Consider the following 14,843-nt stretch of genomic DNA (forward strand, 5'->3'; position numbering starts at 1 on the left):
CATTTCATGACATTTTTCATGTCACAGAATTTACAGCTCCCTGCCAGGGCTCCCACCAGGCTATCACCTATTTATGGCATAAGGAAAAAAAGGTGTTATTTGATTCTGGGAGTCACCCATCAATGTGATATTTCACATTCAATGATTAAAACTGGTATGAAGGTGAAATTTCAGCAGAAAAAAATGAATATATGTTTAAGGTTGTGTGGCATGCTTACTCCATGTTTGTGATTTTAATCTCTCTTCTCAATTAACAAAAATTGTAATGTCCCCAGGATGTCCTACTATGGGGCATTGACCTCTGTTCCAAGGGCAATTTTAGAAAAATACAGGACTATTTGGTACTCTCTTTCACTTCCCTGTCTCTCATTCTCACCTGAAACCTGAATCTGATGGTGAACGTTGAACTGAAGGAGATGCTTCAGGATCATGAATTTAACACCAATAATGTTAAAAACCCCACCAAAATTAACAGAAACCAAAGAACAAGAAACAGAGGAATGAAGGATAACTTTTTAAGACCTGCAGACTTCTGTATGCTGTTATTAGGTTCTTGTTTTAGCATCCTCAAAATGGTGGTTTCCACTGAACTAAGCACCTGTGAGGAATGCCAACAGATGTTTGCAAAAATGCTGCATTTTGGACAATGCTCTCAGGCATGTGTGGGGCTGTTGGGGTGCCCTGTGCAGCACCAGGAGTTGGACTATACTAGCAAGAGATTATTCAGTGGCACTAAAAATGTGAGGCAACATTTTAACCCTTTTTAAAAATAATTTGGAAAAGCTTATTTTCAGCTCTTCTAAAGCACTGAGAAATCTGTCTCATTCCTGAACTTTTTCTCTCTCAGCTGAATTCCTCAGTAAAGCAGTGGCTGCATTTAATGCTACGTATGTGTCACCAGAAAAAATTGTCATGCCCCAAACCCAACATTGCACATACACATTAAACCTGATAATGTCATGACAAACACACGTTAATGGTTTAAGTGTGCTTCCTCTACCTTCCTCCTATGCTTCAAGTAAGCTAAATACACACTTTAAGAGCCATGGCACCTGGCTCTTGCATCTTCCCCTCGGTAGGAGCCTCTTGGGTATGGCCTTTTTTAACCATCACCTTTTTAACCAGTTCTGATGACTCAACACAGATGGAGGCCCACACATCCCATCAATTCCTGCATGGAGGTGCTGACTGAAACATCAGAATTATCATGTGCCAGAAAAGCAGCCCCAAAGCTGTGGATTTCTCAGCTCCAGGAAAGCCATGAGACTGCAAGTCCCTTTGCTGGTCCCGTTCAAAGGACAGCAGATGGACATTCAGGCAGTGATGAACGAGGTGTGTGCATCACTCTGCTGGGATCACAGCACAGTCCTGAACAGGACTGGCTCAGCATCTCAAGCCAGCCAGGCTGATGTGGGATGACAGCCAGGGAAGCCCTTGTGCTGCACATTGCTGTGTCCACAGTCAGGGTTCACCAGAGGAGGAGCCCGAGCTGCTGGGGGTGGTAGTCACCAGTGCAGCTGTGAGCCCACGTGGGCTCCCGTCACTCCTGCCTGGCCAGCTTTATTCCTCATAGCATCCCCACAGCCTCCCTGTGCTGAGGACCCCATACCTGCAGGCAGTCCTGAGGGTGGGGTCTCAGGAGAGCAGAGTGCCATGGTCATATGGGTAGGAAGGGAAGCTCTTCTCCTCTGCATCTCCACTAGGCTCCTATGCTGAAGCTATGAACTCACTGAGGCAAGAGAGACAGTGGCGCCTTCACCTGCTACCCTCACACCTCTGCTCATGCCGCCTCCTCACCTGCATGCACCCAACTCTCTCTGCACTGACAAACCTCTGCTCTGAGCACCTGTACATGTCACTGCAGGTACCAGCCAGGTACCAGCTCCTGCTTCCCCCACACCTGCCTTCTCCTGACAGTTTTTCCTTTGTGGCTGTTTATTCCCCTTCCCCCAAATAATCACACAAACTCATTTAGAAAACAAGAATAATACATACACATAATACATACCAGAAAATACTGGTAGAAATTAAAAAAAAGGTCACAAGACAAAAACTAGGTTAGTTCAAATACCCCAAAGCTGTTGTTTGGACTTGTTATAAATTTTCCTGTGCTCTACCAGGCAAACTTCAAAGTGCTACCCCAGTGATACTCACAGCTCCAGTACTGTCAAACTACACAGCCAAGCACTGGGTGTGACTTACCAACACCATAAATAAAATACTTCTGGGTTTATATCAGAACAAAGGAAACAAGGTAATTCTGTTGTGAAAGCTGACCATAACTATCACAACCCATTTGAAAAGGCAGGATTTAGACAATTTTTCTTTTGCTGGCTACCCCATTAGCATCAGTGTTTTCCTTCTGTATGGACCAGCGACTGCTGAAATGAAACTGAGTCACAGGGCAGAGTCAGAGCTGGCTGCCAGAACAAGCTGGTAAGGATGATAAAAGAGATGGATATCTCTTTGTTGAAACCCTAAAGCTTTTAGGCACTCCTGAAGAGATGTGTGTGTGCTTTTCCAATTCCCTGGAAAACTATTCAGACCAAGGCAGTGTTGAATAGTTTCAAATACAGATTCATTTTTTATTATTTTCCCAATCCAACAGACAGGGAAGACACAGTGAAGGGGCTATGGCTTGGTTTTGGCATCGTGACCATGTCCAGCCTGGCTGCTCCCGGCAGCACACCCAAGCCCATGAGTCAGGAAATGCCAGCAGAGGTTCAGATGCTGCTGAAGGTGTCCAAGCCTCCAGCTCCCATCATGCAGTGACACAGACCTGTGTGTTTCCAGAAACTACCTCACTATGCACTGGGAACATGCTCCAGCCTTTTTCGATGTAATGTTTTTGCTGTAAAACCCATGGAGCTACACACAGCATGGAGACTAGAAAACATTTTTGGCAAGCCCTTCATTCTCAGGCATCTCCAAATAGTGTCTTTAAATACACAATATTCAGTATTCTTTGCACAGAAGGCAGCTCATATTCCTCAGCTTGACTACTGCTAACCAAAATTACCTGTAAAAATTATTATTTCATCATATCTTCACAAAGATCACAGAGAGAAATCACTCAGGTGGTTTGACCTCAGTTCTAATATTTCCTACTGCATTCAAACAGCTGCTGCTGAGAATCTACCTGTATTTCCATGCTTCATAAAACCATTTGAAAAGGTACATTTCAATGCTCCTGTGACACAATTGGATGAAGGCTCCTCCCCCTTTGAGAGGTCTCTCCCAGATTTCTAATATGATCAACCAGGATTTGCAGGCAAATGGACTGGTAACTTCCATAGAAACAATGCAGAACGTGAAGTTTTCCTTTACATTCCAATTACATTATTGCTGTCTACACTTCTGATGGCAGAGGATGAAAAGAAAACCACTCACTCTTATTAAACACACTACCAGTTTCTCTTCTATTTCCAGCCTTAAAGAGTAGCTTTCACTTAGTTAAGAAAGAATATATTTTATTCACAGCAAACACTTTGCTGCAAGTGGTAGAAGGAGTCTTGAGTAAAAAAGAGATAACTCAGGGAAGTGAGTCCTCTGTTCCAGGGGGAAAGAGAAGATTTTGAGTCAGCCACAGAACTGCCCTGCATATTTGTAACAGTGGGTGAACAGTAAGAGAAAATTTTAAAGTAAAAAACGTATTTTTCTATTTAAAGTATAGCTAACATTTGTATAGTTAACATTTTGGGGGTTTCTTTAATTGTTTAATGTATTTTTCAGCATGGGACAACTCTCTTCACTCCTACTCCTGGTATGAAACCCTTTAGGGAGGCATTTATCTTTACAATAATCCCCAGAAACAAGGCAGAAATGAAGGTACAAATCCTGCCAGCCCCAGCCCCTCATTTCTGACCATCACAAGGGACCACTTTTCCCAGAACAACAACAGCTTTTCCCAAAACTAAGCCCATGTGAGACAGCCCACCCTAACAGCTCTGCTCTAGTTTGTTCCAGTTAAAAAAAAACCAAACAAAAAACAAAACAAAACACAAAAGGCATAAGAATCACCTTGTTTCCTACTTATCCAGCCTTTATTTCCAACATAAAACCTTATAACCATCTCTGATGGGCTGGATAACTGCTTAGTGCTCCTTATTCTTTTCTTGCAAAGGCATTTTTGATCAAACAAGGTGACAAAAGACTGTGTTACCAGATTAACTGAAGAAGTACAGCCTGAGCTTCAGATTCTCTCTTGAAAAGCTATTTTTTTCATTCTTTATGTGATTTCCCAAGTTCTTTTTGTCTTTTCCAGTTGACTCAGCTGTGATTCAGCACATGGACATCTCCCCATGGATCTCTTCCCTCTAAAACACAGGTCACTTGTCCACACTAGGAGTTCTCTCATGCTGTCCCGTTCTTCCTCCTTTGGCCATTTCTCTCCCAACACCATGCAGCCCTCTTCTCCCTCAACTTCAATTTCCCAGTTAGGGCCAATTTCAGAGGGTACAAACAGCAAAACAATGCTGAACTCCCAAACCAGCCCTTGTCAAACTCTTCTATGTCATACCTGCCACCTGCAGCATCCTGTGCCATCTTTGTGGCCAAAACACTCAACAAAAACTACACCAGCAGTGTTTACCATCTGCCCTTGCATCTCTACTGCAGCCAGCACGGTCCTTGCAAGGACTTCATGTCCCAAACCACCCCAGGTCTCGCCCACCCCAGGACTCCAGCTGATGCCACTCCTCCACACAACAAGGAATGATGCAAAATGAAGAGCAGGGAATGCCAACCTCTCCATACTCCTGGTAAATCACCTCCAAAAAACTTCAGTCAGCTCTGCTGATTCCCTGGAACAACTGCCATGGTTGAGAAAGACACAAACCCTCTAAGATCCAGTCTACTGAGACAGAGACATTCCTGCTGCTCTCTCAGTGACACACTGCCTTCTCCACAGGCTTTGAGACAGAGACACCAAAACTGCAGGAGGTAAAATCAACCCTTAATTGATACTGACAGGTGATTTAAATACATAAAATAACCACTCATTTCTCCAGAGATACAGGTGGGCAAAACATCCACATCTAATACTACAAACTTCTGCAGCGGTCTCAGGGGAAAGACACCAAAATGCTGCAGAAAGTGTATAAAAAAAAAGTGAGAAGTGACTTAATAAAATCCGTGCCCTCCCTGCCTCGTTATGGAAATCTTTAGTTTGGGTTTACTAGCACCAACTTTGACTTATTTTATGAAAACTGTTAGGGTCTTAAGTAGACATTGCTTACTCCTGAGCTGGTTAAAGGCATTACTGAGTAAAAGGGTTATTTACTGACTCAGGAGGCAGCAGATACCAAAGCAGATGCACTGGTGAGGTTCCTGCTTTGATACATTTCACCTCACCAACAGCTACAGAGCTACTACTGCTACAGGATTTTTTCCTTCTACATCCCAAAAAGGCAGTGGTTTGCTATCCAGATCTAGTTCTCTTGATTTTAGGGGATGACAAAACAGCCCCTCACTGTTTTTTTTCTCTATTTTGGCTCAATTTGCAGTCTTCTAAGAAAATGAACCCAGCAAAAATTACTAGTCAAAGAATCTCCAACTGTGAGAAGAAAGAGGTTTGGAAACCCAGACCAGGGTGGGCCATGATGACCTAGGATTCTGGATGTATGCTCATTTCTTGCTGTGCTGCCTCTGTATCAGCCCTCAGCAGCATTGAAGACAGACATGATGTATCTGCAACGGCTTTGTCCTGCTGCTGAGAACAGAAAGGGACCAATGGGGGCTTTCCAGTTCCTTATTTGTTGTAGGACACTTTGACAGCATTTCTGAGGATGGTATTGTCCAAGAAGCAAGGGTCAGCACCCTCCCAGCTGTCCCCTCTCCCAGCACAGACAGGACTCACTCCAATTCCACTCAAACAATGGCTCCCAACCACAGAGCCACCAGCCCCTGTTCTGAGGAAGGCTAATATTAAATATCAAAAAGAAAACTTTACTAATAGTTGAAACTGAAGTTGAGCAACAGATGATAACAATAGGAGTATTGCTCTGCATCACTGTTAATAAAGAGTTTGGAATTTTAAAATATATATTTTTATATATATTGCTGCCCATATATCCCTTAAGATTATTCCAAAACACAATTTAAAAAAAAAAGATTTAGTACTGAATGAAAAGAGCTGGACATTTATAGGAAGCATTTATCTGAAGTAATTTTAGTCTATGTCCTCCTCCACATCTGAGTTCTGCAAAGGCTGTCAGACACATAGCAAAAGGTATGTCCTTCAAGGAGGGCCACTTACTCCACATGTCTCATTCTGCGTTTGCATGGGGTTAGCCTTTGGCTCCATGTCTTGCCTTTTTTGGTTCTGCTTCAGTTGGTTTAAAGAAGGTTTTGTCTGTGCAGCTCCAACAGTTTTGCTTGTCCACTGGTCCACCAGCTTGTGCAGGTCATCTGTGAACGTCCCTTTCTTGTTGTTGCTGTTGTTGGCCTGAACCTGCAGCGTCGACTGCGGGAGGGGCTCAGGACACGTCACCAGGCTGTTGGTCGAGGATCCTGGAAAATCACATAGAGAGCTGAGATGGTGTCTCTGCCCTACCCCTGCAGCTCAAACCCCTTCGCACATACTGCCACTCCAATGGTGGCTTTCCGGATTTCTAACCCTCCCCCTCCTGGCTGCAGAACATCTTTGCTTAAAGAAATGGTCCAAGTCCAATGGGTTTGCATTTTCTATCACATCAAGTTACCTTGGCTACTGATTTGTCTTGGGTGAAAATAGGGACAGGGAGTGAAGCCAGGAATGCAGCGCCATAAAGCTGACATCCCATACAACATCTTCTCAGACACCACCATGAGGAAGAGGGAGGTGGGATGTATTGCTAACACTGCAAGCATTTATTTCACTTGCCTAAGTTTACTGTCCTCCTGGAAAAATGTTATTGTCACAGAGGTTACAGGCAGGGCTGGTTCCTGCTCCTCTGGGAGCCCACCACCTCTCTCAATGATGCCAGGACCATTCACATGGCTATTCGTGTATTTTGGGGGAAAAAACCCCATCAGGACCATGAAAGTATAGAATAGAGAGTAGAGAGGCTATAGTGGGCAGGGTGACTGTTTGAGACAAAGATAGAGAACTTTTGGTAGAGATAAGAGCAGCCAGGAAGAGTATTGATAGAGATTTAATTCTGTATGTTCACTTCTTTCTAGAAGAACTAGTAAAAAAAAATTTCTGTCCTTTTTCTGTTTAGTGACTAACAACTCTGACATAACAAGCTCAGCAGGGGACTGCAACTGAAGGAGTCTGAATCTGACCTAAGCAGAAAATGTAAAGTAACTTCTCAGCTAACATACTTGAGACAGCTAAAGATTGGAAATAAAGACCATCTCTCCAAGCAAAAAGTTCATAGAACGGTAGTAAAATGATTGTATAAGCAAACATGAACATCGAGTATTTTCTCTGTTAATCAGTTACCAAGTACACTAATTAGTCCTACAGTTATATAAAATATATTAATAACCTTTAAATGATCATGCATTCAACCTGCAACGTCACTTCTAAGTGAATACTGCTCAATTCCTTTTCCTTCACTTGGGGTAAAAGTGAGAAAAGTAAGGATTTTTAGAAGAAAACTCTTCAATTGGTGTTTAATATTTCATGCAGCTCAAGGGGGCTGGAATGGTTTTAAGCTATCAATTCCTCCAGCAGAGAACTGCAGTCATATAGAGGTGTGTATTTCAGAGACAGACACTGGACCCAGTTTCCTGGCCGCATGCGTGCACAGTCTCACACACAGAACACCACGACTCTCTTGCAGCATGCAAGGTTCCCAAGACATCACAGCACATGCATTACTCTCAAAGTATCACAATTTATACAGTCTAGCTTCCGGTATGTGCATCAGCTCTAGTTATTAAACAACTAGCTTTTAGTAAAAAATAATAATAAAAAAGCAAAGAACATCCCATGCCATGAAGGAAATACTGAGAAACAAAAATGGGATAGTTACTACTACTGTGATCTTTGCCTAGACATAGTCGTTTCAAGGTGGACCCTACAAGGTAAAACAATACAGACACACAGAATTAGGTAAGACTAAACACAACAAATCAGACGAACAAGCTTCTGTACTTTTAAGCAATCAAAAAGTAGTTATTATGCAAGAAAGGACAGACAAAGTCAGCAGTTCAGGTGAGTAAAGGAAGCCTAAATAAATGGACAGCTCAAACCTTTCTTAATGTGCAGCCATTCAAAAGCTTTGGGAAGTACCACAGCATGCCAAAAGCAAGGGCTCGTGACTTAAAGATGCATTTGTTTGGGTTTTTTGGTCAGTTTTTAAATTTTTAAAAATTGATTTTATTTTCCTTTTTTTTTTTTTTTTTTCCAAATTGCCTTCACTTCTTACTAGAAGGTTTTGATTTGTTTCCTATTAATGCAGAAAATAATGTCAATTTAGTTTGTGATTGGAGGCCAAAAATGCTTTCAGGAACAAGTCAAGCTAGTCTGGCTGCAAAGACAAACCATAAAACAACCCTAAAAATCTTGTTTTACAAGTCCAAAAAGATACATTGTTCTGCAGGTCTGAGGCCAATTGTTTCCAAATAGTTTATTTGTAGGATTTGTGCCTAAATGTGAGACTCTGAACTTCAATTGAATGGAACTGTGAATGAGTTTCCCTTATGCCTTGTCCAAGTGCAGAAAAGTAATCCATCAGGGTAGCCAAGCTTTAATTTAACTAAACTACTTGTTTTTTTCATTATTGTATTTTCATTTTCATTCGTATATTTTCATTATATGTTCCATCATTCATCATGATTTTACAGTCTGTTGATAGATAGTAGAGTGCCAGAAGTGTGCCGAGACCCTGACTCGACTGTCAGATCTTGCCAGACATTGGCACCGTTGCTATTTGGGTGCCAATATTTCCTGAAAGGTATTTTGGACTTGATAAGAAGAATATTGTTATGGGATGGGGGGAGATGAGTGTCCGACATGGGCTATGGTGGGTTCATTGGGAAGAAGCACTTGAAGCCATGAGCAAAATCAGACTGGGGCAAAAAAGTAAGCTAGAGGATGATGTGCTTTTTCTCTAGAGGAAGCAGTGGTGTAACATTTTGTTACTGTGCCAGAAATGCAGCTTGAAACTCAGAGATTGCAGGTCCAGGCTGACACAGGCCCTGAATGAGTCTTCAGAGGAGAAGGAAGCAATTTCAGTCAGAGACTGAGGAAGAGAAAGTAAAGAAACGAGGGAGGGAGGAAGTAAGGGAGAAGAGATGTTTGTGCTTGGATATGGGTGGCATGAGGAACAGAGGACTGCTTTGAAAGAATTTCTTATTATTTCATGTAGTTCATATGGATTTCTACCCTGAGAAAATCAGAAGGACATGACTAAAACAACACAAGCACAACCAAGTTCAGTTCTCATCTCAAAGCCCAGACAGCAAACACATTCACATTCAAAGTCAACTCAACCATCTGTCTTGTACTTTTATCTTTTGCTCTCTTTTCCCTCAGATATACTTTACCTTGCCTATCCCAAAGTAAGCTACAATGGAAACAAGTCCCCCCAACAGCAGTGGCCACGGCAGCAATCCTACAGGCCACTTCCTGCTATTTCCTGCTGCAACAAGCACTTCTTAGCACAATATGAATGCAAATGGAAAGCACCTGCCTGCAAGAAATAAAAGCCAGCAGCTGACTGCAGTACGTGCTTGAATGTGTGTAAAATCACCTTCATTGCCAACCCCTCTGCTTCCTGCACAGCCAGGCACAGGTTTCCCAGCACCTCAGGTGCCAAACCTGACCCGGGGAAGTGACAGAAGCAGCAATACTCAACACACTCACGAAACACCTGCATGAGGGGCTCCAGCTCTGAGGAAAACATCACAGGAGTGTCAGGCACCAAGAAGAGAGCTGCTCCTGCCAGCAGCATCACTCCAGCGTGGGGCTTGGGAGATGGGAAACATTCCCCAAGTGGTGAGACTGCCTCAAGCAGGGACTGACAGTTATCAGCCATGGCTGCTTATGAACTCAAATTCAACTAAGAATTCACTTTGTAGATCTAATTCACCCAATTAATTGTATTACTGCTAAAATTAACACATTTAAGAACAGTAAAGGAGATGAATCATAATTAAGATTTAATGTAAGATTATGAAAGTTCAGCAGAGCATTTTACCTCCAATTCCAGATCTCTTATGTGAGGAACTAAATAGCTAGTATATCATACAGAACAGAAAAAATCCACTGTCCCATATTTGCACTAACAGCTGCCAAAAAGCTGGAAAGCTAAAAAAAAAATGGAAATGGCAATAAACTGCTAGACTATTTCCATAATTGCATATGCACATACAGTATATGAATTGCTACAAACCTGGCAAAAATTGCTTTACACAAGATTCCAAGCCTAAGCCAAATGGAGCTTTGAAAATTCCACTCACAATCAGTGAAAACTCTTCCCCTAGGGCACCCTTGCAGTTTAACCCAGAAAAGGAACTCAGGATAAAATTATGCCAAAGCCCATCAAAAATATTTTATTTCATGAAACACACACAGGTGAAGTCAATATTGGACATGGATCAAAATGTCCTGCAGAACACTGTGAAAGTGTTCAAGTCTGATGCATCTTGTAACCAGAGCAAGATCCTTGTGATACTGTCTTTAATCCATCTGAACATTTATTTTTAAAGTTGTCAACTTTTCTGCCAGTGCAGCAGGTCTCCTGCTGGCATATCCCACCTCACCAAAGGGCTGGTTTTCCTTAACCAAACATACAGATTCAGAGCATTTCTGAAAATGCAGCAGTGTTTCCCAACAGCTCTCAAACAAAAAAAATACCAGGGAAACCTTGACTTATGGAATAGACTTGGGACTCTGAACTGCCTGGAGGTGCCACCGAGCTCCTGGCACTGGATAGTCATGTCCCAGCCCTGTACAACTGCACAGAGGATGGACTCCTACCTGCAATGGTTTGGGTTGGAAGGGACTTTAAAGCCCATCCAGTTCCATCCCCTGCCATGGGCATGGACACCTTCCACTATCACAAGTGCTCCAAGCCCCATCCAGCTTGTCCTGGGACACTTCCAGGGATAGGGTATGGATGCAAACATGTTTAGCACTTATTGCAAATGCTTGGCTTTGCCTGCTGGGTGCACTGATGTCCCTTGCAGAGGAAAAGGAACATGAACCAGCTGGTATTGCCAACATCACCTTCAAATAATAGAATCAAAGGATGGTTTATGTTGGAAGACCTTAAAAGCCCATCTTGTTCCAAACCCCTGCCATGGGCAGGGACACCTTCCACTAAACCAGGCTGCTCCAAGCTCCATCCAACCTGGCCTTCCTTGAGCACTGTTTGTCCTGAGGCTCCAGACACGGCTGCTCTGGATCCCAGCTCCACAGAACATCCTACTGTCTGTCCTGCTCACCACTGTCCCAGCCCCAGCCACCCTGGGGAAGAACAGGAATGACACAGCCCCAGTCCTGCACTCACACACACATCCCACCTGCTGGGCTCACAGGAAAACAAGCTGGAATAGCCTCCTTCCCCACCCAACCTGCCCACAACTCAGCCATGGGGACCTGCCAAGGTCCCCAGCTGAGAGGTACCTCAGGTCAGAGGCTCCCCTGGCATCCAAGCTGTGCTCTCAGGACTGGGATCCTCAGGGGTGACCTAGGATTGCAGCGTCACGTTAAGAGCCTGAACTGCACCCATCTCCTGATGTGACTCAGGGATGGGGGTGGCCAAACCTCCCTCAGTACTTGCCCAGATTGTGAGTGGAGAGAGCACATGGGCTGAGAACAGAAAGCAGTTAGTCATGCTGAGCTACTTAAGCATGAAGAAACTTCATGATTCAAAGGATTTATATATTCCCTTGGTTTCATTCACAACATCCACACACCCAAATATTTTTAATACACTAGTTTTTAACTGCAAGACCTTTTGCATCCTACTGAATAGTAATTCCATGGTAGATTCATGAAACATCTTCTGGGAATTACATGTGCAGAAGAAGAAATTACTGTGGCCACTATAACACCGAACAGGAATATTTGGGAGCTGAGAATTCTCTTCAGGTTCTCAGAAAAAAATCCCTAAATGCAAAATTGTCTCATGACTTCAACAGCTATGAAAAGCTTACATGATAATAAATTCTGTAAACATCAGTCACCTGAGTGTTTGTGCTTTCAGGGAGCTCACAAAAAAAATTGAGATAATTTCTTAAAACACTCTTTATTCATAAAATTAGGAGAAGTGTATTGGAGTGGTCTTGTGCCTTTGACCTGATCCACTTGGATAGTAATGAGCAGTGCAGAACTCCAAGGGGAGATCTAATACTACTGTAAACCCACAGTTATTTAACCAAACACTTTCTCAAAAACGTTATCAGCCCTTCTAAGGTTATATGTAAGCGGCCTATAGTACCTGTTCAGCACAACATATCTTTATTGTACAAGCAAAATCCGTTTGCCTAAAAAGCAGCATCTACAATTGGGTAAAAAAGTCTAATTTTTTCATTAAATAGCTTGATATTGATTGGTGGAATTGCCAATTACTTTAGAAGTCAGACAAATAGGGTACAAATAGAAGGTGCACAGTTATTTGAGACAAAACTCCTGGATCCTAACAATCCATTTCCAAGTGTTATCTGAATATCTGATATTGCTTTTTACTTATTTATGCTTTGATGAACTGCTAATTGACTTCATCTCTGCGGTCACATAAGGTCATAAGAAAATAAACTGAGTCAAGTGCTTCAGCCAGATCAGCTTACACAAAAAGTTGATGGGAGTCTCCCTTAGAGTAACCAGATCTTCCTGCACCTTATGACTCCATTAAAAAATTGCTCACTAAACTAATTAAAGTGACTGCATGGGGAAAAGCCCACCTGGGACAGAGATTGGGAAAGAACTAGCTGGAGCACTGTTGTCTCAGCATTTCCACATGCAAAGAGCGGGGAAAAAATTAAAGAAAATAGAGTGGATATAAACAGTACTGTATATCGAGTTAATACAGCCCTTGTATGGAAGTTATACCCTCCAGTGACCTTCTAGAATTGTATCAGCTTGCTACATGCATGTCTTCAGAGTCCAAACATGTGTGAAAGAGACCATTCGTCTACAGAAGGATGGATTTCGTTTTGTTGTCGCTGGAACCGGGACAGCAGACATGTATATTTGCCACATTGCAAATAAAATTACTTCAACAGAAATCACATAAAGTACAAAAGCTTTGAAAACTCCAGGGTAAAATTTACCATCAGGCTATATATAATAAATGATGAGATCTTCCACACATGCTTTTGGTGCCCAGGCATGAGCCAAAAGCAGTGCAAAAAAAGCTTTCACATGAAAAATTAATATAAATAAGGTGTGTTCATGATGATTACTTAAAAGAAAAGAGAAAAAGAAAGAAAAGATGGTTGAGAACTAGGGGCATCCTGCCAAACATATTAGAGATATAAATCATGGAATTGGAAAAAGGGGGTAAAAGAAAGATGGACTGTGATAAAATACAAAAGAACAAATACAAACAGATGGACAAAGACACAGGTCCACTGAGGAATCTGGTACGAGGTTTGCTACTAGATTTATAGGTCACTCTCTCAGACGTTTGGTGGAAAACCGTCCAGCCTGTAAATGAATATAAAGGGAAGAAAACAAAGACACTTATAAAGTACAAGTAGCTGTGATCAGATGTCCTAAACCATCAGTCAAATCAGCTTTGTTAGTTAAACCTCCACATCTCCCCCTTAACTTTGCCAAAGAGGAGCAAGTTCACTGACCATACACAAAGGATGCAATAACAGCAGAAGAGGACAGATAGATATTTTGTAGATTAGTTTGGCAGGATGTGCAATGAGAGGAAGGTATTTTAATCATCATTGGAACTTCCCATATACATGGCAACAAGATCAGTCAAAGCCTACGACGGGGGCAATACACAGAGGTCTCAGAACTGTGGAAATGGGAGCACAGTCCTGTGGCTGGGACTCCAAAACTATGCACAAAGTGAACCCCTCATGGAAAGGAAACATAACCTGGTCCCCTGGGTTTGGTTTTCTTTTAATTTCATTTTTATTTTCTCTCATGCCCAAGACAGTTTGGTAGTTTATAATGAGGAACTTGGGGTCTATTAGAAACAAGGGGCTAAAAAAATAAAACAAAGCAAACGCTCTCCCAGCCTTTTGTATCTTATTTGTTTTCTATTCATTTTTTCTCAGGAATCTGTAAGGCAGACTCCAGAGAAGGTATTAGGATAAAGCCACTGCTGGCAAAACTGAAAGGTATTTCTTTGCTAAGAATTAGAGATGTCTTGGGGCATGCCTTCTCGAGTGCTGGTAACACTCGGCAAGATACTTAAATTTTGCTCTTCTGGCAATACCGCAATGCTTTTTTTAAAGATAAGCCAGTAATTCAGATTGCCAAAGTTTCACATTCCCCTATCACTCCTAAAAAGTTCTAGCCTAAGGGAAAGGCACTAATTTTAGCACGTGCTGGAAGAGACATGAAACAGGCTGCAGGAAGAATCACCTTGGCCAGAGCCTGCGTTGGCGTCGGCTGCATCAAGGCCCAGGCCAGAGCAGATGTCAGAGGACAGAGAGGCTTTGACAGAGCAGGGCTGCTGGGTCTGCACAGCCTTGCCGAAGGCGGGGGCTGCGCCGGGAGGCATCGCGGTGGCTTCGGGGAAGCCCAGCTGCGAGTTACTGCTTTCTTTGTGGGGCGAGTCTTTAGAGTCTGAAAGGTTACCTGAAAGAGCAAACAAACACAACACATGCAATGGCAAAAGCTAGGAAAACTCTGAATAAAAAAATCCCTGCCTAAAAATTATCTTTATCTTGACCCCAAGAGGAACAGCTGTTCACCATTCTGATGCACTGGATGGAGCACA

The 14,843-nt window shown here is 42.6% G+C and overlaps 1 protein-coding gene across 10 annotated transcripts in view; it reads right to left on the reverse strand.

Annotated features, from left to right (window-relative positions):
* Positions 1-14,843, reverse strand: part of WNK2 (WNK lysine deficient protein kinase 2) — a 95,261-nt gene that overhangs the window by 9,065 nt on the left and 71,353 nt on the right. For 7 of the 10 annotated variants that reach the window (XM_038148888.1, XM_038148887.1, XM_038148885.1 and 4 more), the window contains 4 exons: positions 14,486-14,701; positions 13,487-13,585; positions 7,962-8,006; positions 6,257-6,510 (listed from right to left, as the gene is read on the reverse strand). In XM_038148888.1, the coding sequence (XP_038004816.1) occupies positions 6,257-6,510; positions 7,962-8,006; positions 13,487-13,585; positions 14,486-14,701 (614 nt within the window). The remainder of the gene's footprint in view (positions 1-6,256; positions 6,511-7,961; positions 8,007-13,486; positions 13,586-14,485; positions 14,702-14,843) is intronic. The other 3 variants (XM_038148884.1, XM_038148886.1, XM_038148891.1) reach the window with 3 other exon arrangements.

Source organism: Motacilla alba, chromosome 12, assembly GCF_015832195.1.
Source record: "Motacilla alba alba isolate MOTALB_02 chromosome 12, Motacilla_alba_V1.0_pri, whole genome shotgun sequence".
Classification (NCBI taxonomy): Eukaryota; Metazoa; Chordata; class Aves; order Passeriformes; family Motacillidae; genus Motacilla; species Motacilla alba.